The sequence below is a fragment of the Falco cherrug genome, chromosome 7, assembly GCF_023634085.1.
Source record: "Falco cherrug isolate bFalChe1 chromosome 7, bFalChe1.pri, whole genome shotgun sequence".
Classification (NCBI taxonomy): Eukaryota; Metazoa; Chordata; class Aves; order Falconiformes; family Falconidae; genus Falco; species Falco cherrug.
In genome coordinates this window covers 20,775,954-20,798,817 of record NC_073703.1, presented here as the reverse complement: position 1 = coordinate 20,798,817, position 22,864 = coordinate 20,775,954, and the positions used below count along the sequence as shown (strand labels likewise).

The window sequence follows — 22,864 nt, the reverse complement described above, 5'->3', positions numbered from 1 at the left end:
AGTGGAATAGAAAAGCCAGTAGAAAGACAACTCTGAAACTAAAGGCTGAGAAAGTGAAAGTGAGGGAACAGAGATATGTGTAATTTGTAAAACACTCCTACAACTTAAAGATTCCTCATCATTTTTCTAACCAAGCATCACAGGCTATCTGTGACTACTAGCAAAATGAAGGAAGTTCATTTAGTGAAGGGAGATGAAGGCATCCTTGGCTTTGCTGTCCTTCCCAGCTTCCCATCATAGTAGCCATAAAAAAGAAGGTAAAAACAACAAAAAAAATCATGTTGGAATTTAAAGTATTGAAATTTAGCCAAACAGCTCTAAATAGTATCTTTATATGTATACTGCTGAGATTTCATGAAAAAATTTAATCCATCATACCTGATTCTTTCCTTTCTCTAAGTTATTTCTAACAGTAAGACACAGGTGATACCTTTGAATATGCTAATCATCTGTCAAACAGTAAGGTTGTATGTCAGCATTGTTTACCTATTTGAAAACTACATATTACGTGAACTATTCAGCACACCCGCTACAGCATCCCGCATGACAGGGCTTCACAGCAATGCTACCTCTGCTCCACGCCACTCTTCCTTGCCTAAAACTTCTTTCACTTATAGGGAGGTTATATTCTTGCATCTCAAAGCAGCTAATGATTGTATAATCCACATATACCTTCATTTGCTTTATGCCTGAGCTTGTAGAGAATGTTCTCATTTTAAAAATACTTAGTAATGTATTGCTTGCTTTAGTCAGAACTGAGTTATGTTTCAGGTTGTAGACAGGGTTAGTGGCAAACTAGAGAGGAAATAGATGGCGCTGAAGTATGGTGTCAGACAATTGTCACCTTTCCAGTCTTTTTTTTCTCACTAGCCTGAAATGTGGTGCAGTTAAAAGGAACAGAAGAGTAACAGAGAAGAGTGAAAGAGACAATATGAAAGGGCTTGTGGGTGAAATTCTGTGGCCTTACAGTGGAGTCAGCCCATGTGGTTGCAAGCGTGTCCCTGGCCGCTGCTAGGACCATAAACCACAGCAGTCTCAATGAAAACTCTCCTAGATCAAATACTGCAAGTTTAAACTAGGAACTCAGCAGCGCTTGTACCATTTATACCGTGTCATCAGTATGTGTTGATTAGCTGCTGTAAATGCCACTTGGCTTCACAGCTCTTACTGCAGAGATGAAAGGAAGAGAGAACCCACTCTAGGCTAGGCAAGCGAACAGAACTGGCTTCCTTGTCTTCCATTTCCTGACCCTACACAGCGCTGTACATCGTCCACTCTAAGGCCAGGATGCCTCACCGAGCTGGACATTGGGTGTGGTATTTTCCTCTTCATTTTTTGTGATGTTCTTAGCAAAGTATTTCTGGAGGAGTTACTGGTTACATACAAATGCAGTAAGAGCAATTCTTTTCGGATGTAAATTTGCTCATTAGTACCTTAGGTATTCAGATTAGCCGTGTCAGCTAAGAATGAGATGCATATGTATGTTTTCTCCTCTCAAAGCATCACAAGCATGAAAGATGTTTCCCACATCTCAGAGGGCAGGTAAAGTTTTCCTTTGATGGCCAGAAAAAACAATGCACAACTTTGTGGTAGCAACTGCATTATTGCTATATCTTCTAGATGGCCTTGTCAAAATCTACATACACAGAATTTCTCTTGACTCTTTTCCATCACGTTTGCTGTAGTCTTGCTATGTGACTGCACTGATAGCACGTACACTTTAAATGCACTCACTGTCAGTATGGCAATACCTCTCAGTCTGTAACATTGTGAGTAATCAAAACTTCAGCTACCTCTTACAAAGGTAGGAATCCATCAGCCAGAAAAATAGTAATGTTACATGATTGTATGAGATGGTGTTTACAATGCTTGCAATTTCAAAGATAAGGTATAAATCTCCTTACAGATCTATATGGCTTTATCATTGTTATCTAATGCTGTTCTGTTGTTGATTCTGTCTTAACTCCAAAGCTTTATGTTCACCATTTCATTCTTTTTCCCCAAAGTTCTGATGCACAACCGGAATGGAAACCTCCCATCTAAGAAAGAGGAATGTCAGAGCCATTAGGATAGCCATGGGGTTGGAAACTTACCCTACCTAGCAGGGACAACTTCCATGTCTAGGTGAGCATGCACACTAGAATGGACACTGTCTGCCCCACAGGAATAACTTCTATTGATTGTGCTTCCATTAAGTATAATGCTTTTGTTTATGTGGACTTTTGCCACATCCTATTATAAAAGCAGCATTTTTTTCCCTGTGGTGCTGGAATCTGTGAGTAAACAATGCTCTTTTACTGAGTATCTATGACAGGCCTAACTTGAAAAATGAAAGGCAACAGCCTCAGTGTCAAAGAGCTTATGTTTTACAATAATGCAAACTAAATGTTGGGGTTTCTGTCGAAGTTAAGCACCTGCAATTGCTGTGTGTAATTTCTGTTCAGTGAACCTAAAACTCTTACTGGGTCTCCTTATCTCTGAGGCATTAAATCCTACACTAGTGCTCAGTGAGAGCCAAAATGCCACTAATTTAGAAGAGCAGCAACTTCCACTTGATTTTGTCTCTCCTGTGGCTTGTTCCAAGAATGGAGATCAGTAGCTGACCCTTTGGCTTTGCACTTAAATGCAAGACATTTAAATTGTATTATGCTGAAATGATGAAGTGATGAATTCTGGGGAGAGGAAGATGTGTCTTAGCTATGTGTCATTTCCAAACAACACTGAAACATCAGACTCCTTGCAAAGAGGACTTAGTAAAGTAGCCCTTTAATTACTATATTTCTTTTATTTGTTGTACCCAGATCCATGAATGTAAGAAAGGAGGATGATTATTAAAATCTCTACTGTGAACAGAAAATAAATGAAAAAAACACCATAAATAGAGCTCTGAACACATCTGGGTATTACTGAATGACAAAACTAAAAATGCGGGATTTCTTTCCTTTTTCATTGGTCAATTATAATATTTAATAAATACACTTCGAAAGATGACTGGGGTTGCAAAACAAACAAACAACAACCCCCAAAAAAAGTGCTAATCAGCAAATCTGACCTATTACATTACCCCAGCAAAGGAATTTCAGCCTAGAATTCTTGCCTTGAGCCAAAAGCTTATTTAAGGGGCTTTCTTCATTCCTTATGTACAAAACTTGTGTCTTCAGCATAGGCCAGAGATGTCTCTGGCTTCTTAAAACATTGAACAGAGACTAACATCAGTGAAGTTATGTGGGATTTTGTTCTTTTTCTGTCATGTCAATGAGCCAATTCAAATCTTTTAAAGTGACAAGGGCCTAGAGGAGGGTTCTCCAAATGTCTGTAATAACAAATGCCATGTTTTTTATCAAATGAGTCCAGTTAAAACTTGAAAAGGAAAATAATAATATGGGCCTTGATGAATATATATGCTGGACTGAGACCTCGTTTAGTCATTTGCAGTTTCATGTTACTTCTGTTCTAGCATGCTAGCATGCTGATTTGTTCTCTGCTACAAGCTGATGATTTCGGCTGCACCACTCAGCCTCTGTTAGAGCAAATAAGGTGATTAATGAAAATGTTATGCAGACAGCAACTGAAGCCAAGAAAGAAAACTCCTCAGACTTGATTTTCCCTTACCCATAGCTGACACAACTGAACCAAATGCATCTACAGGGAATGTTTAGTTAAGGTACCAAGAGAAACACAAAGTTTCCATTACAAACTGCTGTCTGGATCTTTCCTGTGCTACCTCAGAATTGCTCACTCTGTTACCCAGCCCACTCTGCAAACTCAAAACAGCTCCAGATCAGACATCTGACTGTTTGCAGTTCCATGGGACCTCTGGAGAGTATTACACTCCTTCGCATTCTGTCTTTCTCCAGCCCACTCGTACAGTGGAAAAAAGATTACATGATCACTATAGGACACTTCCCCCTCTTCTTCCAATCTGTGCTACCTCTTCTTGAAACCTAGGGTTATGGCCCAACAGAGCTGACAGGCTAACCGTCAAGCCGTTCATTCTCAATGGTGTGGTCTTTATGCAGAGAAATTATACACGTAGGAGAATTAACCACTAAGTACTCATGGGTTAAATGGCAGGAATCAAAAATGCAGCATAGTGACTTCTAAATAACTCCTTTTTTGTAGATCTTCTTGCAAATGTATCTCCATCGATAATTGTGCTCCTTTTTTCATCAATGTGATGACCTGTTTTTCATCAGCCTTCAGTGTGGGACACAGGTTATTCCTTGCTCTTCTAACAACCCAAGGGTCTTCCCTCTCTGCCAGAAAATGCTGGTACCTAGTCCTTGTGGAAAATTCTAGTTAGCTTACTTAGATGGTCTTAAGCTTTAATTTATCTGAGTTCTCATCACTGTGGGAGGTAGGTACTTAAAAGTTAGATCAAACTTAAAAATTTGAACCTGAAGATGCTTGTATCACAAAAATATTTGAAATCAAACTGAAACATCACAAACCATCCCTGTCTATATGATGAACTCTCAATGAAAGTCTACATCACAAATAATTTTTGTGGTGGCTTTCATAAAAAATTTGAATGGTAATGTTCCTGATCTCTAGTACAACAATTAAAATGTTTTAAGTGGGAGAGCAATTAAATAGTTAATGACAAATTATATTCATCTGGTGTGAATTGTAGGTGAATTCATGCTGAAATTGTAAAACTTTGGCTCCAAGAGCATTACCCAGCACTTGCGTGAATAACTGCAAAGAAGGAATCATATGACCCCAGGAATCAGTGTTTTCTCTGTTGATAGATCAATGATTTTTTTATTATTCTATCCTACTAAAAACAGAAAAGTGCTTGTAAAAGCAAAGCTTATCAAATTAATGAAAGGTTGTCCTGCTATGCAAAATAACAGACTAAAGGATTATTCATCTAAACTGAAACCTGTACTTTATTTATCTGAATTCTGGAAGATGTTGAATGTCATCTGCCTCCAACTGAAGTCCACATACTTTGGCATGAATAGACACTGCGGGTAAGTTATGACATTTTATGTGCACAGCATCTCCCAGGATCTGGGGACAGGATGAGATTTCATTTTGCTAGAAGCCAAGCAAACAGAAGTTAGTAAAGTTGTCTTTGGCTGTAACCGTGAAATGTCTTTGTGAACTTTTGAACTGTTTAATCAACAACCTCACAGTAACACAGCATGCATGAAACATGGGACTTCAGCATTTATAAGTACAACTGAACCTGTAAAGCTGAGTGAAAAATCTGGTATGAGAGTCTACTGCAACTGTATGGAGGAGAGAGGGAGTGGGAATTTCCTTCTATTTTTATTCTCGTTCTGGATGGATCGTTGTGCCAGAGAGCAAGGTGGTGCTGGAGTAGTTTATAAGCAGCATCAGCCAATGGCCACATGCAGCACCCAGCTTCAGGGAACAGGCCGCTCTAGAAAGTAGTTTTATGGGTTGATAAACAAACAGTAAGTCTGTTGCTTGACACCAGGCAGTTACCATTCAAGGTATGCGTAAACCTGTTGCATACACTTCAGAAAATCTTCTACCTGGATTGTAAAGCCACACTTCCTGTTTAAACCAGGATTCAGGTTTTTGTTTTTAATACAGGAATCAGATTCTATGATAACAGTTGTATTCACATTCTAATAAAGACTTTTAAAGCAGGTCAACTTTTTAGAAAAGACAGTATTTGCAGTTCAACATTCAACTCTTGCAAGTCTTATCTATATGTTTTATTCTGACAATACCTTCCCTTTATATTTTCCATCTCCCCATCTAGCAGTCTCCTTCAACCACTGCTGTATGAAGAGCAGCACATTATCTGCTCCTTTCTAGCTTCAGCTTGTTTTTCAGTCTTTTCTATGTGCTAATTCTTTAAAACTACAAATATGTATATGCACACACATCTAGACCTCATATATAAGCAGAAAATAAATAAGAGAAAGTTTTCAGCAGTTTGCATTGGTTGGGTTGTCTTTTAGTTTTGGCTGTCTTAATGTTTTAATCACTGGTGTGAACCTGTAGGCATGTACACCCAGTTCTCTGAAAAATCAGGCTCCTATCCAATGTCTCAAGTTGTTTCTGAAAGCACCTGTTACTGCCCTGGCTATATTCTATACAAAATAGAAATAATTGGTTATTAATGAGATGCTGTAATGAGATTTCCTTAGCATTCCTCCTTAGATAGACTTGCCAAGCAACTTACCCCTAAGCCTGCAGGACTTCAGGCATCAACAAGTCACATGGAGGCTGTTTTATTAGACTGCAATGGAGGAGTGTTGCTGCTACAGCACCCTTTCTCCAAGCATTAACAGCCACAGTATAACACGCCCTAGGTGCAGCTCAGCTCCCGCGATCTCTTCATGTTTTATGATCACTTTGCAGGACAGCTGATTGCAGGGTCACTAGGGAGGCTGGTCTCACCCGCTCTGTCTGCATGTGAGGTGAGGTCATGGCGTAGGAGAGAGGCCATGGTCAGTGCTGGAAATGAATGAATGAAGGATGTGGCTGTGGAGGAGTACAAGTCAGGAGCCAATTATCAGAGTATGACTCTGCACATCAAACATAACTGAAAAGCTAAGATCTTAAGTAGAATATGGACGTATTTCAAAAACAGCTTTGTCAAGGGCACCTTAACCTAACTTTGAAAACACCTCTCTCTACATTTGAAGTGGCTATCTCATTATGTATTCACATAGAGAAATCAACTGGATTCCTTTTTTCAAAAGGAAATACTACTTCCAATACTTTCCTTTTTCAAAGTAGTATTCAAAGGAACATCTTCACTATTTTGGAATTTGCCAAATTATACGTATCTAAAAGCATGGCCTCTTTATCAACCATAACTCTGTTTTCCCATGCGTGCTGCACCCATGTCTTCATTGCTTGCCTTTACAGAGCAGTCTGGAGTTAAAACCAGTTGTGTCGCACTACAGAATACACTACAGGTTTATACATATGAATCATGCTAGAAGGGCTGCCCAGCAGTGACCATTTTCTCTAGAAGTACTTTAAAAGCCTCTTGACACATACACCATTTTACTGTGTGAGTGATTCCTTAGCAGAGATTCTGAATTCTCCAGGTCATAAATACCATGTGAAAATGCAGCTGCCGTAAAGGTAGAGAAGTTGTAGTAGAAAGATCCCTGTTACTTGCCAAAACATAAATTACAAGTGCCTCAGGAACAATTATTCATGCTCTGCTATACTTCATTTATGAAATGAACTAGTCTGCTCTCTAATAGGCCTTCTCTTTTGGCTGAGGTGAGGAAACTGCTGGCCCTTCTAGCTTTTTGAGGTGGTGCAACTATCCCTTGCGTACGTAGGAAATCAGTTGACCACACTTTGCATGTCCAAAGCAGAGTGGCTAACTAAATACTCTGCAAAATACAGGATTTTACTGTAGCCAAAGATTTTTCAGGAGAAGCTTCCTGTGACAGAAAAGTTCTGTGAAATCTAATAGGAAATGCACATTATTTTAAACTATTACTGTGAAATTCTAAAAGATATTCCTGACATGCAAGTCTGCAGACTACCTCCAAAACCCTATGCAGAGGACATAATTTTTACTTTGAAAAAGATCATTGAAATTCCCACCTGTTCTTTTCATTTGGACTCTTGGTCAACCTAGTTCTAAATCTAGGAAAGTACAAAATTATTTGAAGCTGACTTCCCATCCATATTCCTAGCTCCTGCTGAGCGCAACTCTGGCAGGCAAGAGGGGTGTCAGGCTGGGATTCCAGAACTGCAGTATTCACAGTTGCAAGGTTCATAAACTTGAGTAATCAGGAGGTTCTGTTACAACAGACTGACTGTAAATAAAACCAAAGAAAACAGGAATTGCAACTTCATGAGTTGTGTTGTATCCCGACTTAGCTTTGGGGAATTGAGATGATTGATCTGACTACAGCTGTCACCGCTTGACAGTGCCAAACAGGACCCTTTGTTATTTCTACAAAAGATGTGGTGCACAAAGTACTTTGACCTTGGATTTCAGCCAATTCTTTGAAACTTGTTTCTACTTCCTTTTGAAAAGCTTTTACACCTTAAGTTTAGCATTGGTACTCTTTGTGAACATTGGACGAGTCAGAGTAAATCAATAGTCTTAGGAAAAATGATACGTCGTTACACTGCACACACAGAGGTGTTTACCATTTTTTGCAGAAGACACATAACCTCAGCACTGTAAAGTCGTATACGCAATGCTAGATGCACATTTGTAAATCACCTTTTCAGTGTAACCCCTTTGTTCTATTACTCAAGGCTGTAAATGCTGTTAAAAGAATAAATTCACCACTCACAGATAGGGCCTGTTCCCTTTCCTTAATATATGGGAGAAGGAACTGGACACAAGGAACATCCACGCTGAAAGTAACACAAAAGTTGACAGGATTAGAGTTGATTATGCCTTGACTACTGCTGTGTCTGTGGAGTTCTGTACAGATGGTGAGGAGCTGTAGCTGTGTTTTATAATCAAAAGAGTCAAACACAAGCCTGACTTAGGAACTTAGGACTGCTTTATATATTAAAAAAACCCACACCATAGGTATTAAAAACCCCAAAGGTGGTCTGATTTCCAAGTGAAAAACAGTTGTGCAGTAGAAGTTACTGTTGTTAGTGGGTTTGTCCTTGAAGCTTCAACAAGTACTCAGTGAAAAGCGTGCTAGCACTATCACTTTTTCATAAAGGAAATAACACAAAACTTGCAGAGCACCCATCAGAATGTTACAGCCTTTTTACAACTACTTAGTTAAGAAAACCAAATGAGTTTGAGTCTCTTGCCAATAACAGTGGTCATATCCAGTTTACAGTGTATATGTATAATTCAGAATTGTAAAGTGTAACTTGGATGTGTCCAAGGGTACGCTATACACAAGACCAGTTGGCTCACAGAAAGAAGCTTTAAACAAACATACGCACAGAAGTTAGCACAGGTGTCATGCTTTTACAAAATAATTAGTCCGTAACTCACCCACAAGTGCTAACCTTAGCAGCACAAAGCAGGGTATTGGTACAAAAGCAAAGCACCAGCCAGACAGCATTATCTCAGACCTTTTTTGTAACCTATTATATTCTTAATGACAAAAAATAAAACTTTTTAATTTTTGCCTTAGTGACAAAAATAATCTAGTGATTTATACATTCAAAAGGGAGTCATTTATCACTTACAAAAATTGAATTATGTTCTTGTAAATGGTCTACAAAAACACCAGTCAAGATAAGGACAAAAGAAGAGAAGGATGTTTTCACTGGGAAGTTTGGCGTTAAGAGTGAGGAAAGCACTCAAATCCTTATTATCCTGTCAAGCACGGTGAAAGAGCTGAACTATTACTTTTCTTTTTTATGTTACAGAGCCCTAAAATTTCAAGAAATTAACAGCAGCCTATTAAACAATCTTTTTAAATTACAGAAAAGAGAAAAGGAAGTATCATGTGAAAGGTGTAGGTTTAAAATAGTCAGTCATTACAGAGATGATTCTGGTTCGGTAAGGCCAGTGCTACTGTTTTCTCCAGAGGCAACATTGCTCAAAAATGAAAGATGCAGAAATGCAGAGAAAACAGGTGAGTTCTACATGGCTTTTCACCAGTAAGTAATGTTAGCAAAAAATCTATCTAAAAATTAATAGCCCTTCACCATCTAGGATCTTGTGGTATGAGTCAGATGAGAGTTTACAGTTGCAGAGAATATGTTTGCTTAGTCCATATTGCTTGCCAGAAACATGGTCAATTCCATACACTGAAGCTAAAGTAAGAAACAGAATAACAAAATGTTCTGTTGTTTTTTGCTTTTTTAAAAAAAGAACACCCCTTTGGGGACTGCCTGAAACTTTGCTTAGAAGATGCTGGTGCTGAACATCTGTACTTTGATAAGCAGTGTTTAAAAGCTGTTTCTCAATACAGCTTTGTCTTTGCATTGTATGATGAGAGTTTTGTAAATTACCACCTTAGACAGTACAAGGTATCTGACAGTCATGTTTCTACAGATATTTGACCCATATGTTTCTCAGTTCTAAAAGTCTGGGACAAGGTTCATGGTAACGCATTTGTGCTAGCTGTTGTATAATATTTGCTTACTTCAGTGAGTACAGCAAAGATGACACTGTAAGCTGCCCAACCATCTCATCCTCTGAAAGCTACCAGCGAGACTTGCCAATTAAAATAGCTCCCCAGCAGTTAGACTTCTACATTTAAACTCCAAGCTCCAACAGGTGCTGGCTTAAATAATTTTTGAGTTGGTCAGTGAGATGGTGCCAACAATGATACTGACCAACAGACTGAAAGGCAATGTGAACACAACAAAACTCACTCAAGCTGAAGGAAAACATAGAAAAATAGTAGAAGAGTCTTTAAGAATGAGTAATTGCCCCAAACTTGTGTGATAACTGAACCTACTTGCAGGTGAGATGTTCCGAAAGCTATGGAATATAACCAGAATCGAATGAATTGTGAATAGAACTGGCTTCCAACAACGTTCAGTTATGCTCCCACTGGCATATCTGTGCTTCTACGGGTCTTTCATAAATCAGCATATCAGGATTATAGGAGTTACAATACATGGGTACAGTTTCACTTTAACAGTTTTAAACATATTTTTATGGTGTAAACATCAGTTTTCAGTTGTTCTCTAGACTTTAGAGTTTGCAGATTACGTGGGAGCTGCACTATAGATGAAGCTGACTGGGAAGTAATGGCTCTGAATGCCATAGATGCATGCCAAACCTCTAAAATACCTTCAGTAGCATCTGTTAAAACTCACTGTTATGAATTGAGACATTTCTCCTCTTAAAGTTACTGTTTCAGGCCCTCCGCAAACTCTGGCAGCTATCATACCTGTCTGCCACTTGAAAACTCGTTTTCAACAGTAACAGCTCTTCTGCAGAGCAGCTAAGAGCTGGAGATGGTGGGGACAGGGAGAATCCTCCTCCCTCCAGGCCACACGTCCCACTGTTAGAGCAATGCTGAGTTAATCCGCTTAGCCGCAGCAGCACTATTCCCCCCTCAAAGCTTCACCAGCACATGAAGGAGGGACAGAATCAGAGTTAGGGTTCACCATAAGTGATCTTTATTTGTATGCAAAACGATGTTTATGTATATTATCAATGCAATGCTTACTATATGTGCAGGTGGTGGGGAGAGGAAGTGCTTCTTTCCAAATAAAACACAAAATTCTGTGCTTAAAAAATAACACGTTACCTTATTAGGGATACTGACATTACTTTTTTTGAAGACAAGGGGTAGGTGATTTACTGAAGATAGTCTTAACCTCTCCTATCATACAGTTTAAAGTAAAACTGATTCATTAAATCCACACCATAGCATCTATTAAACACATGATACAGAATTACTTCATCCAAAGACCAAATTCTACATCTTTTCAGCTGTTTCTTGAAAAAATGAGCTTTTAAATCCATTTCTTATAGGTGTATTTATGCTAATACTATTTAGGGGTATCTATAAATCCCAAAGCATTCGCTTTTCTGGTTGTTTGCTTTTACATTTTTTTTTTTAAGCTAGAAGATGTTGCACATGTTGCCAATCTGAGAAAGACTATTTCTAAAAAGTTAGCGAGAATTCAGTTGTTTCCAAGAATGATGAAAGTTGGGGGAACGGAAGGGCCAAATACTGTACAGCTCTGGACAAAGGAGAAAAAAAAATATGTATGCAAATCCAGAGATGTAATCTTTTGGGGTATCTAAGAAATTCAGTTTTGTTCTGGCCGTGTTCAGAGAATTTAAAAAACATACTTTGCAAATACACCCTGGATATATTATCCAATAAGACTAGCCATCTGCCAGCATTCTATTGGCACTGCTTGTATGGACACAGATAACACCAAACGGAAATTTCTATTGAGTTAAGAGGGGCTTTCACTGCTCTATTAAGAGTTTCACACACATGCATAAGAAAGCTGCATACAATTCACCTTGGTCTTGGAAAATACATCAATCACCACAACAATCAAAAACTGCCAAAGCAATCACATTAATGCTAGTCTGCATTCCTTCTGCTGGCACTTAAAAGGAATTGCAAATTTAAATTCAGTAAACTCCTATAATACATAACAAGAATTAGTCTGTGGTTCAGTGAAATTTTAGCAGCATCCCTGTTCGTATTTGTTATAGCAGGATCCTAAACCACCAGATTAAGAATGCAGGAAAGGCCCATACGCACAGTGAGGTTTTGCAAGAATCTATAAAGCCTCAGTCTAGTATGTAAATTTGTACCAATGTAATTTCATTTATTTATCTCCAAATTGCAAAACAAATATTTCTCTGATCTACTAACAAACAGCTCACCATTTCAGCAAATTTTTGCAGGAAACACCTGAAGATGGACTAGGCTGTCATGTTCTAACCCTTCTCAGCTGATTCTCAGTAAGTTACTCTAGTGGAAATACTGACAGCTGTTTACTTTAAAAAGCTCAATACATCCTTTTAGGCTTCTGTACTCGGATGGTCTTACCCTGGAACTAAGTGGTTAGCATTTCTGCCTCTCTCCTTGACCAGTTTTAAAAGCTACTGTTGAAGGCAGGCAGCAAAGGCTACATGACCAGCATACCCATTCTGCTTGTGTATTTGCTGTCTGGGGATATTCCAGCTGGCTCCAGGACCAAAATAGACAGAAAGCCACAAAACATGTAGCAGCAACACAATGCACGCTCATGTGAATTTTTCAGGTGCTTCTAGTCCAAAAACTCATATAACATAACCAATTAATAGAGCGCAGTCTGGTAGAAATATAGTGCGCAATAAATCTAAGACAGTTTATTGATTCATTGACTGCAACGTCAACAGACACCCAGTCACAAATATTTTGCCTATAATTCCTGAGCACTACAAAAGCACTGTAACTGATTACAGAAAACCTTTTCCTTGCACTAGAGGTCATTTAAGGATATGCTAACTTTAATTCCATTTGACTCGTGCCAAATTCCTGGTTAGTGAATACTTTTTATGTTAGGGCTGCAAAAAAGCTTCTGTCATTTTTCTACCAGTAACTAAACAGTGGCGCTCTGAACTTTTAAAAACTTTTATATTAAGTGGAGGCCCTATAAGATCTGCTGAATCTGCAAGACCTGAAAAATACAGGATATGTGTGTCTGACTTCAGTGCCTGCACTTAAATAACCCACATTGTCTAGCTATTGTTAAACTGAACACAGCAAGATAATGATCTCACTGCCCATGTGAATCTACCTAATAAAAGCCAAGGGGGTAACAAAGGGGAAAAAAGTATACCTATAGAAATTCTACAGAAAGGACCCTTCAAAGGTTGTCCTGCATTTGAACAGCAGAGTATTTTTTTGGCTCTGTCAGCACTGACTTCCAAACAGCTGATCCAAGATTGGAAGGGGGCAGGGGGGAAGTTGGAACATGCTTAACTTATAAAACAGAACTAGAAACCACATGTCCAATATAAACAAGTTCCAGGTTCCTGCTCTGGGATGTGCCATAACCCTGTTCAGCCAGACAATAACACAATGCAACAGTTGTATTTTAAATGGTTAAAGGTGCCTTCTTTTCAGATGAAATCCAATTGTGCGTTTGTTTCATAAAGAGCTCCAGTTTAGTGAAAGGTTTGTTTATGCACAACTCATGTCACAAACAAATACTTTCCAGTGTCCTGCAGAGAAGTATGTGCTACGGCAGAAGAATCGTATACAGATCATTCAGAACACTTTTTCCATAAGGCTGTGATTAATTTCTAATACAAACACAGCTATCAATTGCAATCATTCATTCATTAAAAAAATTGTTTGCTGGTTTACTCCAGTCTATCTGTAAGACTTAGGTCTTGCTGTTGAGAAGGAAAGTGCTGCTACTGGTGTCTAGGATGAAGAAAACTACTGGAAGGTGATCCATCCACACCACTTCCAGTATTAACAGATCTCATTCCACTGGGCCCAAGTGTCACTTCCATGCTAAAAGGAAGATAGTTTGTGGAAAGAGAATTCTGTGAAGTTTCTGATTTTCCACTAGATACACAAAGCTTTCCCCCTGTAGCAAAGCAGTTCCTCAACACTATATTCTGTAAATGATGTTGACTGGAACAGCAATACTCTAATTGGGATATTTTCAGTTAATTACCCTCTGCTCAACTTCAGTTGAGCACAGGTTGCACAGGCTGGCAACTCACTGCCTGAGCTAGACTTGTCTCAGTAACTGTCTTGGTCTTAGAAAATGTGATTTCCGAAGAACTGTGGAAGTCACAAATTGATTCTTCTTTCTGCATGTCGCCTCGCCCCACCCCCCGGTTTATGGAGTGTTTCAGTACAACACAACCATGTGTGTCTCCTCAGATTCAATGCAACACTCACCTGTCTTTTATGTCTTCCTCTTCCTTCACTCAGGAAAAGCAAACAGGGGACAAGCGGAGGGAAATTATGGAGAGAGAATATTAACTATGCTGATTGTACCTGTTTCAAAGACAATGGTGAAGAAGGAAAAAGAAAATAGTCTCCTTTGTAGTAGACCCTCTCTCCATCACAGTTATGACAATGGTAAATACAGCTTTGCTTTAATGGCTTTTTAGCTACAATGCCTAAGCTCTGTTAATTATTATCAGAACCTTCATTTCTGTGACTTCTGCATTATTAATATCTCCATAAAGACTGGGGAGAAAAAGGAGTGAAAGGAAGGGAAGAAAAACCTGTAGATGTAATTATCTCTAGCAGCTAATACTGCTCAAGTGTGGTAAATACAGTTGTCAGCCATCAGGATTCTCCATGCAACCAATCTAAACCCAACTCTTTTGCAGCTGAATTAACTGAATCCTATTATTCAGTCCTGAACCAGTCAGGTAAAAGGAGTGAGTAAGGGTAGTTCTTCTGCCTTTCTTCCTGATTTCAATTCCTTTTGAAAAAGGTAAGTTTTAAAACTTGCTTATTCTTTTAAGAAATGTATGCCCTGTGCTTATTTCAAAGATTTTGACAAAAAGAGACATACAGCATATATGCTGCTTGTTATCTTCAATGAACATAGTTTGATGCAGGCTTAGGATCGGTATTTTTAGGTAAAAACTTCATTCTTTGGAATTGCATGTTAGGGTGAGGACTTAGGCAGGGCTGTAAATGAAGTTGTTCTATGTTTTCAGCTGACTTTTTTTTAATATGTTAAAACTTTCTTAGAGGAAGTAAGAAAGAAGTTGCAAAGCTCTTTCAGAGTGAACTAAAACAATGCTTTGCAGTTTTGTATTGTTTTTGAAAATACAGGCTTATTAAAAGACATGTAAGACCATCAGTTTTCAGAAAAATGCAGGAGCAGGTTGCTGAACTATTTAACACTGAGAAAGAATGCTTATGGCTCAGGCTGGACAGACAACTGTTTCATGAGGCTGGCTTTGAAGCTGTCCTGAAGCTATCGTTTTAGCCCACCTCAGAGAAAAACCTTACAGAAAAGATTTTGATGCACTTAGTAAAGAGAGGAGGGGGAAGGCAGCAGAAGAGCATTATGGGATACAGCAGCCCAGAGGCACACTGGAGCTTTGTGACAGTCTGACTGTATGCTAATGATAGTGAGTTAGGTACACAGAGCCAGCTAGCTGTTCCTAACTTCTAACACAAGAAGTCAAAAACAGGAGGCCCAGCCACTAAAGCTGAAACTGACGAGCAAACACACAGAGGGCCAAGCTCTGTCCCCTTCCCTGTGAGAAATCAGCACTGGGGAAAGGCCTTTCCAGTTTCCTCTGGCATCCTGTTCAGAGGGAGTGCAGCTTCCCATTCAGTCCTGGCATCCAGAGCAGCCCAGCTGGCAACTCAGAGGATGGACTGAACTAGTGGCACCCACTCATTTCTTCCTGCCCTGCACAAGAGCAGTGTGCAGCCCTGTTTTCCTCTGCTCCCTCGAGTGGCATGGGAGGCATTATATTAAGTTTCTCCTCTCCTAATCTTCTCCTGTGAAGGCTTGCGTCTTCACAAACACTGCCTGCTTGCCACATGCATGTAGAATCACTGTGTGCCTACAGGCAAGCTAAAGGAAACCAGAGCCACGTCTAGTCCACATTTTTTAGCTAACCAGCTACATTTCTGGTAATTGCCAGGTGGTAAAAAGGAAGAGAAACTTTTTCATTGATACATAAACTTGCTTCTTGCTACATTGGTTAATCAGTTTCTTCACGTGCACATAGGTAGCATCTTGATTCAGACCAACTTCAAAGAAGTTGTGCTTTATCACTGTGTTTTTAATTAATGTAGTCAGAGCAAATTAGAGCAAACTAGAACTGAAAGTGAAAACCACCTCCTGTTTAAAACTTACTATGTGTACTCTATACAAAGGCCACTTTACCAGCCTAAACAGAGGCCTAATGCTACTCCAGTTTGACCAGACTAATTGTTATGCTGTTGTCACACTTGTCACAGTGAAGTCTGATTGCTTTATTTCTCGGATTGCTTTCAAATGACAAATACATTATGAATTTCTCAATCTTCACATACTTCAGTTACAAAGTAATCAGAAAAATTTTGCTTAGGGAAACAAGACATAGTAATTGAGGGGGGAAAGAGGGTACATAAGTTAAAAACTAACTTTTCTCATATGGTTCTTTAGTGTTGTCCTCAAAAAAGTTATTATAAAAATTTAATGTAAAGAAATGGAAAATTCCTTAAAGTGAATGGAGAGGAGTCAGTCTTTTCTACCTATTTAAATTCAGCTAATATTTCATGAATAAGGGTTAGACTGAAAAGAACAACAGATATGAAGTAACATATCCTTCATAAATGCATGGTTAAGTAGGCTGAACAGATAGCTGTCCAAGCTCTCCCAGCTAGAGGTCAAAGGTCTTGACTGCTTTCTCTTGGATGATTCCTAACCTGACATCTAGGAAGAAGGGTAAGATAATTAGGATGGTCTTCCCTTCTTCCTGTGTCCCAACAGCCATAAAGTCAGCTAGTTTAATAGAGGAGCCACCTGGGCCCCAAGTTTGTTTCAGTGCAAGACTCTCATAGTTAAGAGTCCAGACTGAGACTGGTACCCACACCTCCTTAGTTTACGCTAATTTGTGCAAACACATTTAGTTCTGATGATCAACAAGCCGTCTCTGCATTATGAGGTACTACTTAGTGACTAGAACCAGTAAGTTTAGAAGGACATTTCAATGGAATTAAGGTTTCTCTGCATTCATAATGGCATGCTAATGAAGATGGCTTGAGAGGTCACAGTGATTTGGGGGGCTGCAATACATAGGATTCTTGTGATCCCTGTCCGAAATCCAGTCAGTTTTTCTCTACATGTAAATCACACAGTATAATGCAGTATGCTGTGGCTCTCTACAGCCTCTCAGAACACAGTGCTCCTGGACAATGCTTTATGAGGTTGTAGCCTGTAGATGGCTATCAGGCTCTGCACTATCTCTCTCCTCCCACTGCTGCATCAAAAGAGACAAACTGGTTCCCAGTGACTCCAGAGAATTTCCAAACCTTCCTAGTGACCCTGTGCCAAAAACCTGCTTACAGGAAGGAGAACTTTATCATGTAAATGGTTTATCTGATTTTCTGAAAGTCCTTTCTGTTTAGGAATTTTCTCAGGAGTGGAGAGAATTTTTAAAACTGGTGTGCCAGTGAAATTTTTGTATCAGTGGGATCAATATAGCTTGGGACAAACAGGGTACTGCATCTGTGGATCACAACACAGCTTCTGAGGACCATGGGAACCTCAGTGGAAAAGAATCTAGGCTTGACATCTACCCACTGACACTAAATACAACCTTCTGGTAAACATTAAAACTTCAAGGGCTTTGTGGCTGATGATCACGTTGAACTCCAGGACATCTAGTGAGAGAGTAGGGTGGAAAACATAAACATTTGAAAAGAAATGTAGGGGGAGGGGAAGAGTTTGAAAGCTGGTGGAGAGAACAGCAAGGATTTTGGTGACTAATGTTTTCTGCCTGGTTCGAGGGTTTGTCAATTTAATAAAGATGAAGCATTCATAAGGCTGAGATAGCTTAACCGCTAGTGTACCAAACACAAGGGACTGTGGATTGCTCTAGCACATTATGTTCTAACAGAGAACTTCATTCTAAAACCCTGTACTCAGAGCAAGGGCCTAAGGACAAAAGGCAGATGCTGCTTCCTTGGCTATTCCATCTTCTGCTTTAAGTAGGATAATTGGCATCCTCTGCAGTATGGTTTTTGCTTTGGACATTTAGGCACTGAAATCTGGCGCTAACTATCAGGATTTCACATGGGGCACCGAACAGCTGAAAATAGTACTAGCTTTCAGTCCCTACCAATGTGGGCTGGATTTGACCCAACAGTACTTGGAAGGCTCTATCTCTTTGCCACACCATAAGCTCAATGATCTAGGCTATCCTTCCTCCAGGCATGAAGAGCAAAGCCTTTAGTTTCTGAGCACAGTAGCAGACAAGGACAAGCAAGTTTCTAAAGCAGGTCATAAACTGCACTATTCAAATATCTCTAGCACTATCATCAGTATCTTCTAGCCTGCAGTACTGTTCTTAGCCTTCAGTTCACCCCTAAATACCAGCTCATCTAGTCATACAGCACATGGAAGAATTTCCACTCCATAGCAGAAGGTTTTGATTGTTTCTTAGTAAACAGGTTTGGGAGTTACTAGGGTAGCTCTTTAAAGCACCTTGCCTGTGTACTTTCACCACTGCTTGGTGAGGTGGATGGCCACCACCCTATCCATTTGACAGATGGGCAGACTGATGTGTACATGTTGCTTAAGTAGTTCAGGACCACCGGAAACCAGAGGAGACCCAAACCCCTTGTTCTAAATCAGTAAAACCTATTATGTGTTTTGTAAAAACAAATATTTGCCAGTCCTGGAAGTCACTGCTTGTTCTGTTAGCTTAACTCCTAGCGTCATATAAACTTTTCTCAAGCCTGTCACAATTTCTTTTAAAGAAAGAAAAAAAAATCAAACACCTTAGAAAGCATTCTGCAAGAGGAGTAAAAGGCATTCAAGCCTGTTTAAAACCCAATCCAAACAGAGACAGACCTGTTGCCAGTGAGGAGGGAAACTTGGCAGCTTTGTTTAAAGCTTCCCACACGGACACTGGAGACACAAGAAAACAAAAGAAGCTGCAGTCCCCGAGGGTCCTGCCACTCCGAGGGCAAAACCAGTCCCTTCCCTGCTTTTCCTCTAGCTCTCACAGACACGCACAGGCTCTCTTCTCTCAGTGCCATCAGCTACAGCAATAACCAATTAAGCCGTACAGACCTGGAAACAATACAGGAAATGAAGAGTTAAAAAAAAAAAAAAGGAGGGGGGTGGAGGAAAAAAAACCCAGAGAACTTGGAGGCAAGCCAGCGTCCCCGAATGACTCGGCTGAGCCGGCAGCCCGGAGCGACACTCCCCACCGGCCCTGCCCTCCCTCTCCTCTCCCCGCAGGGCGGGCATGCCCAGCCCTCCTCTCACGATCAGGGACAGGAGTTCCCCTTCGTGGTCTCTAGTTGGTTTGAGAGCCCAAAAACATTGCTAAATTTATCTTTAACTGTTAGGACAACGGCAAATGCCAGAAATAAGAAAGGAAAAGAACTGAAAATTAATGGCGACAATTCCCTGCAAGCCAAGTGGAAGCACCCTTTCTGCATAACTCCCAAGGAGGCAAAAAGCAGTTACACCGTGCAAAGCAGGGCAGGCTGTCTGGGGTGCCAGGAACACGCTGTTCCTTTGGCTGTGCAGCACAGGGAATTGTCCATCCATATGCTCAGACTTGATAGGGCTTTCTTCTCTCCCACAGAGAGCAAAACATGCCCTCAATTTAGAAGGGCCGTTGCTCTCAGGAAGGCAACGGGAAAAGCTAAAGGTGCACTGAAGGTATGGCCTGTGTGCGTGAGGCTGCCACCTCTGAGCTGAAACTGTTCAAGAGTCACTGAGTCACAGTTAGTGCTGAGGATCTTTTTCTTAATGCTCTTTAAAAGTGAACTGACCGTAGATCTTCGTGAACTAATTTGTTGTCTGAAATTACTCACTGGAACAGCTTGCACAATCACGCCCTAGTCGGTATGGTGCCTCAGCCATATGTGCTATGATCACTGCCCTCAGCTGAGATCAGTCTCCTCAGTTTTTGGTGCTCCCTGTCTGACTGGAAGCCATCCTGTTCCCCAGCACCAGGCAGAGGCACAAGGTCTGGAAAGTCACAGGGCCTATTTCAAGATGGCCCTCCTAATATTTTCAGTGCATAACCTTCATAGTGCTTGCAAGACTTACATGCACACACACATACACACACATGAAGTGGATCTCATAAATTATAATAGCAACAAAAAAAGTGGCCAGGTAAGTCTTCACCAAGAAGTAACCACTGAACACTGCTCAGAACAAGTTAGTGCTTCCATCCAAATGGGTTTTTTTGTTTTGAACTAGGTTTTACCCAGCTGCCAGAAGCTTTTTTGAGACCGCCCATGTCCCCCTCTCTCAACACTTTCAACAAATGTCTCCTTGTGACTCATGTTCAGCCTCTCATCTGCCTTTCCTGCCTACTCTAGCTTTCACACAAGTGTCTGCTAAAGAAAGAAACAGACACACAGTCATTCAGGTGCCTCTAGAACATTTAATTTTAAAATTTCAAGAGCCTTGATGCTTGCATGGAAAGTTATAAGCTGGTATAAAGGTAGTGATGGGAGCAAGGGGTAGGAAAAAAGTAAACGGGGGAGGGTAAGAAGCATTGCAAAGGGAAGTAGAAGACACACCGAACAAGAAGGCTAGCAGCTAGAAATTACAGCTTGGTACAATCCACACAGACGACCCACACACTGTTCCCTGTGACATTAAGTAATAAAAAAGGGCAAGGTTAACTGTGAATCTATGCCCAGTAAGGGTTTATTCCCAGAGGTTTTTTTGTTTGTTTGTTTGTTGTTGTTGTTTGGTTTTCCCGAGCTTGAGTTCTGAGGGATGAAACCATAATGGTGGCCAAATACAAGTTTGTTTGGTTTTGGTTTTTTCAACATTCATTTTAATTACCAAGCTGTAACAAATAAATCTCTGGCTGGTTTGTAACTAACCTGTGTGGGTCCTTAGATGAGCTTTAAGATGGGAAGATTTGCCATAAACTTTTTCACACCCCACATAGTGGCATTTGTGCTTTTTCTGGGGTGATCCAGGGTCAGTCCAGCTTCTCATGCGTTTGTTCTTTTGTCTGGGACTTGGCTCAGTTACTGCAGCCAGGCTAGTAGGTGTGGCTGCTCTTCCTCCTCCACGCTTACCAGCCGAAGACACACTTTCTTCCCCAAACTCCTTAGGAGCAATAGAAATGTGTATTTGTTCTGTGATATCAAAGGTTTCTGATTTTTCCATCCTTAGAGCAGGTGAGTTTGGGACATGCTGGTTGAGATCAGCTAAAATGCTAGCTACCACAAGTAACGATGATCCATTGTCTTTCCCAGTTTCTCTGACTTCCCGCTTATCTTCTCCATTCGATGAAGGAGGTATTGCTGCATCAGGTTGAGGATCAGGCTCTCCTTTGGGACTATGGATAACAGCTCGACTGGACATAGAAACAAGGCACTCTGCTGCAAAATGATCCACATATGCTGCTGTTGCCATTTTTTGTAAGTTTATAAAGAAATCCAAACAGAAGAGGGAAAAAAACCCCACAACACTGCTCTTTCCCTTTCTAAAAAGATTGTGTGAGCAGACTTTTTCCTCTATTATTTCTTAGGATCTCTTTGTAGAAGTAAAGGCTGATTTAGCAGCCATCAAAACCAGACTTTGTTCGTGACGATAACACCCAGCTCGTCTCTAAATCAAAAAAGCGTTGGAAGTCCAATGGATGAGAAAAAAAAAGAGCAGACAGATCCTGGGCACTGGCAGCTGGTTGTCTGGAGTATGAATTAATGCTGTTCTTTCGAGAACGCAATAAGATCAAGATGCGGTTTCCCCAGCCCTTCCATTGCGTTGTGACAGTAGAATAAGCTTTCCCCGTTATCGCTCCTCGGAGTCGCCCGGACCCCTGCGGGGGCGTGGCCTGGACAAACATCTGGGCCTGACGTCACCGCGAAGCCACATCCTGCGCCCATCAGGTTGGCGGCGCGCGGGGCCGGGAGCTCGGCAGCGCGCGGGCAGGGCCGGGCCCGCCGCCCGCAAATGAAAGGAAGCGGCCGATTGGCTGGCGGGGGGGCGCCGCGCGGCCACGCCACCCGCCGCGGGAGCGTGCGGCACCCTCCGCCCCCCGCAGCCACCCCAGCCGCAGGGCCGCAGCGCGCAGAGCGGCGGGCGCCGGCCCCTCCGCCCGCGGGAAAGCGCCCGCAGCCTGCCCCGGCCGGCGGCTGTGCGAGCGTGAAGCGGCCTCCCTGCCCCTCTCGCAGGTCGCTGCCCCCGACGGGTGTTAACGATTCGGGGCGTGCCGCATCGGGGCCCCTACCGCTAGGGACGGCTTCACAGGCGCTCAGCTGTTAAAAGGAAGAGGCTGAACTAGACAGCGTGAGGCTGGAACTGCTGCAAGCGAGAGGAGAGAGCGAGGCCGCGCCGCCCGGGCCGCGGCTGCACGGACAGGGGTCGTCTGTGGATTTTAATAGGTTGCGATGGGTTTCAGTAACTGCCAGGGAACACACTTGAAACCGCCTTCCTTTCAGTCAAAACTCTGGCTGTAGCACTCTGCTGCCTCTAAATTATTTGAAAGTACAAATGAAAATAACTTTCTATTCATTATTATTCTCAGCTTGCAAAAGGTAACAGCTCTGCCAGTTTTACAGAGACAATGCCCGAGTGAACAAGAGCATCGCGCGTGTGACTACCTCACCAATCCAAAGTAAAGAAATGCATTTGAATTCAGGTCTGAAAGCAGTTAGTCTGTGGTGCTTCTTACCTTTTGTTGGAACGTTTCTCCAGACTTAATTCCTGTCTTTAGTATAGAGAAACCTTTCCTGTGAGACAGAGATGGTCAGAAAGCAGTAGGGCTTCTTTGAAAGCCTTTCTGGATGGCAGGTTTGAGGGGGTGTCAGAG

The 22,864-nt window shown here is 41.1% G+C and overlaps 1 protein-coding gene across 1 annotated transcript in view; it reads right to left on the bottom strand.

Moving 5' to 3' along the window:
- Positions 1-22,230, bottom strand: part of KLF13 (KLF transcription factor 13) — a 36,383-nt gene extending 14,153 nt beyond the window's left edge. The window contains exon 1 of the mRNA XM_005434092.4: positions 20,925-22,230. Coding sequence (XP_005434149.1) covers positions 20,925-21,465 — 541 coding nt within the window. The 5' untranslated portion in view covers positions 21,466-22,230. The remainder of the gene's footprint in view (positions 1-20,924) is intronic.
- Positions 22,231-22,864: the final 634 nt, after the last annotated feature.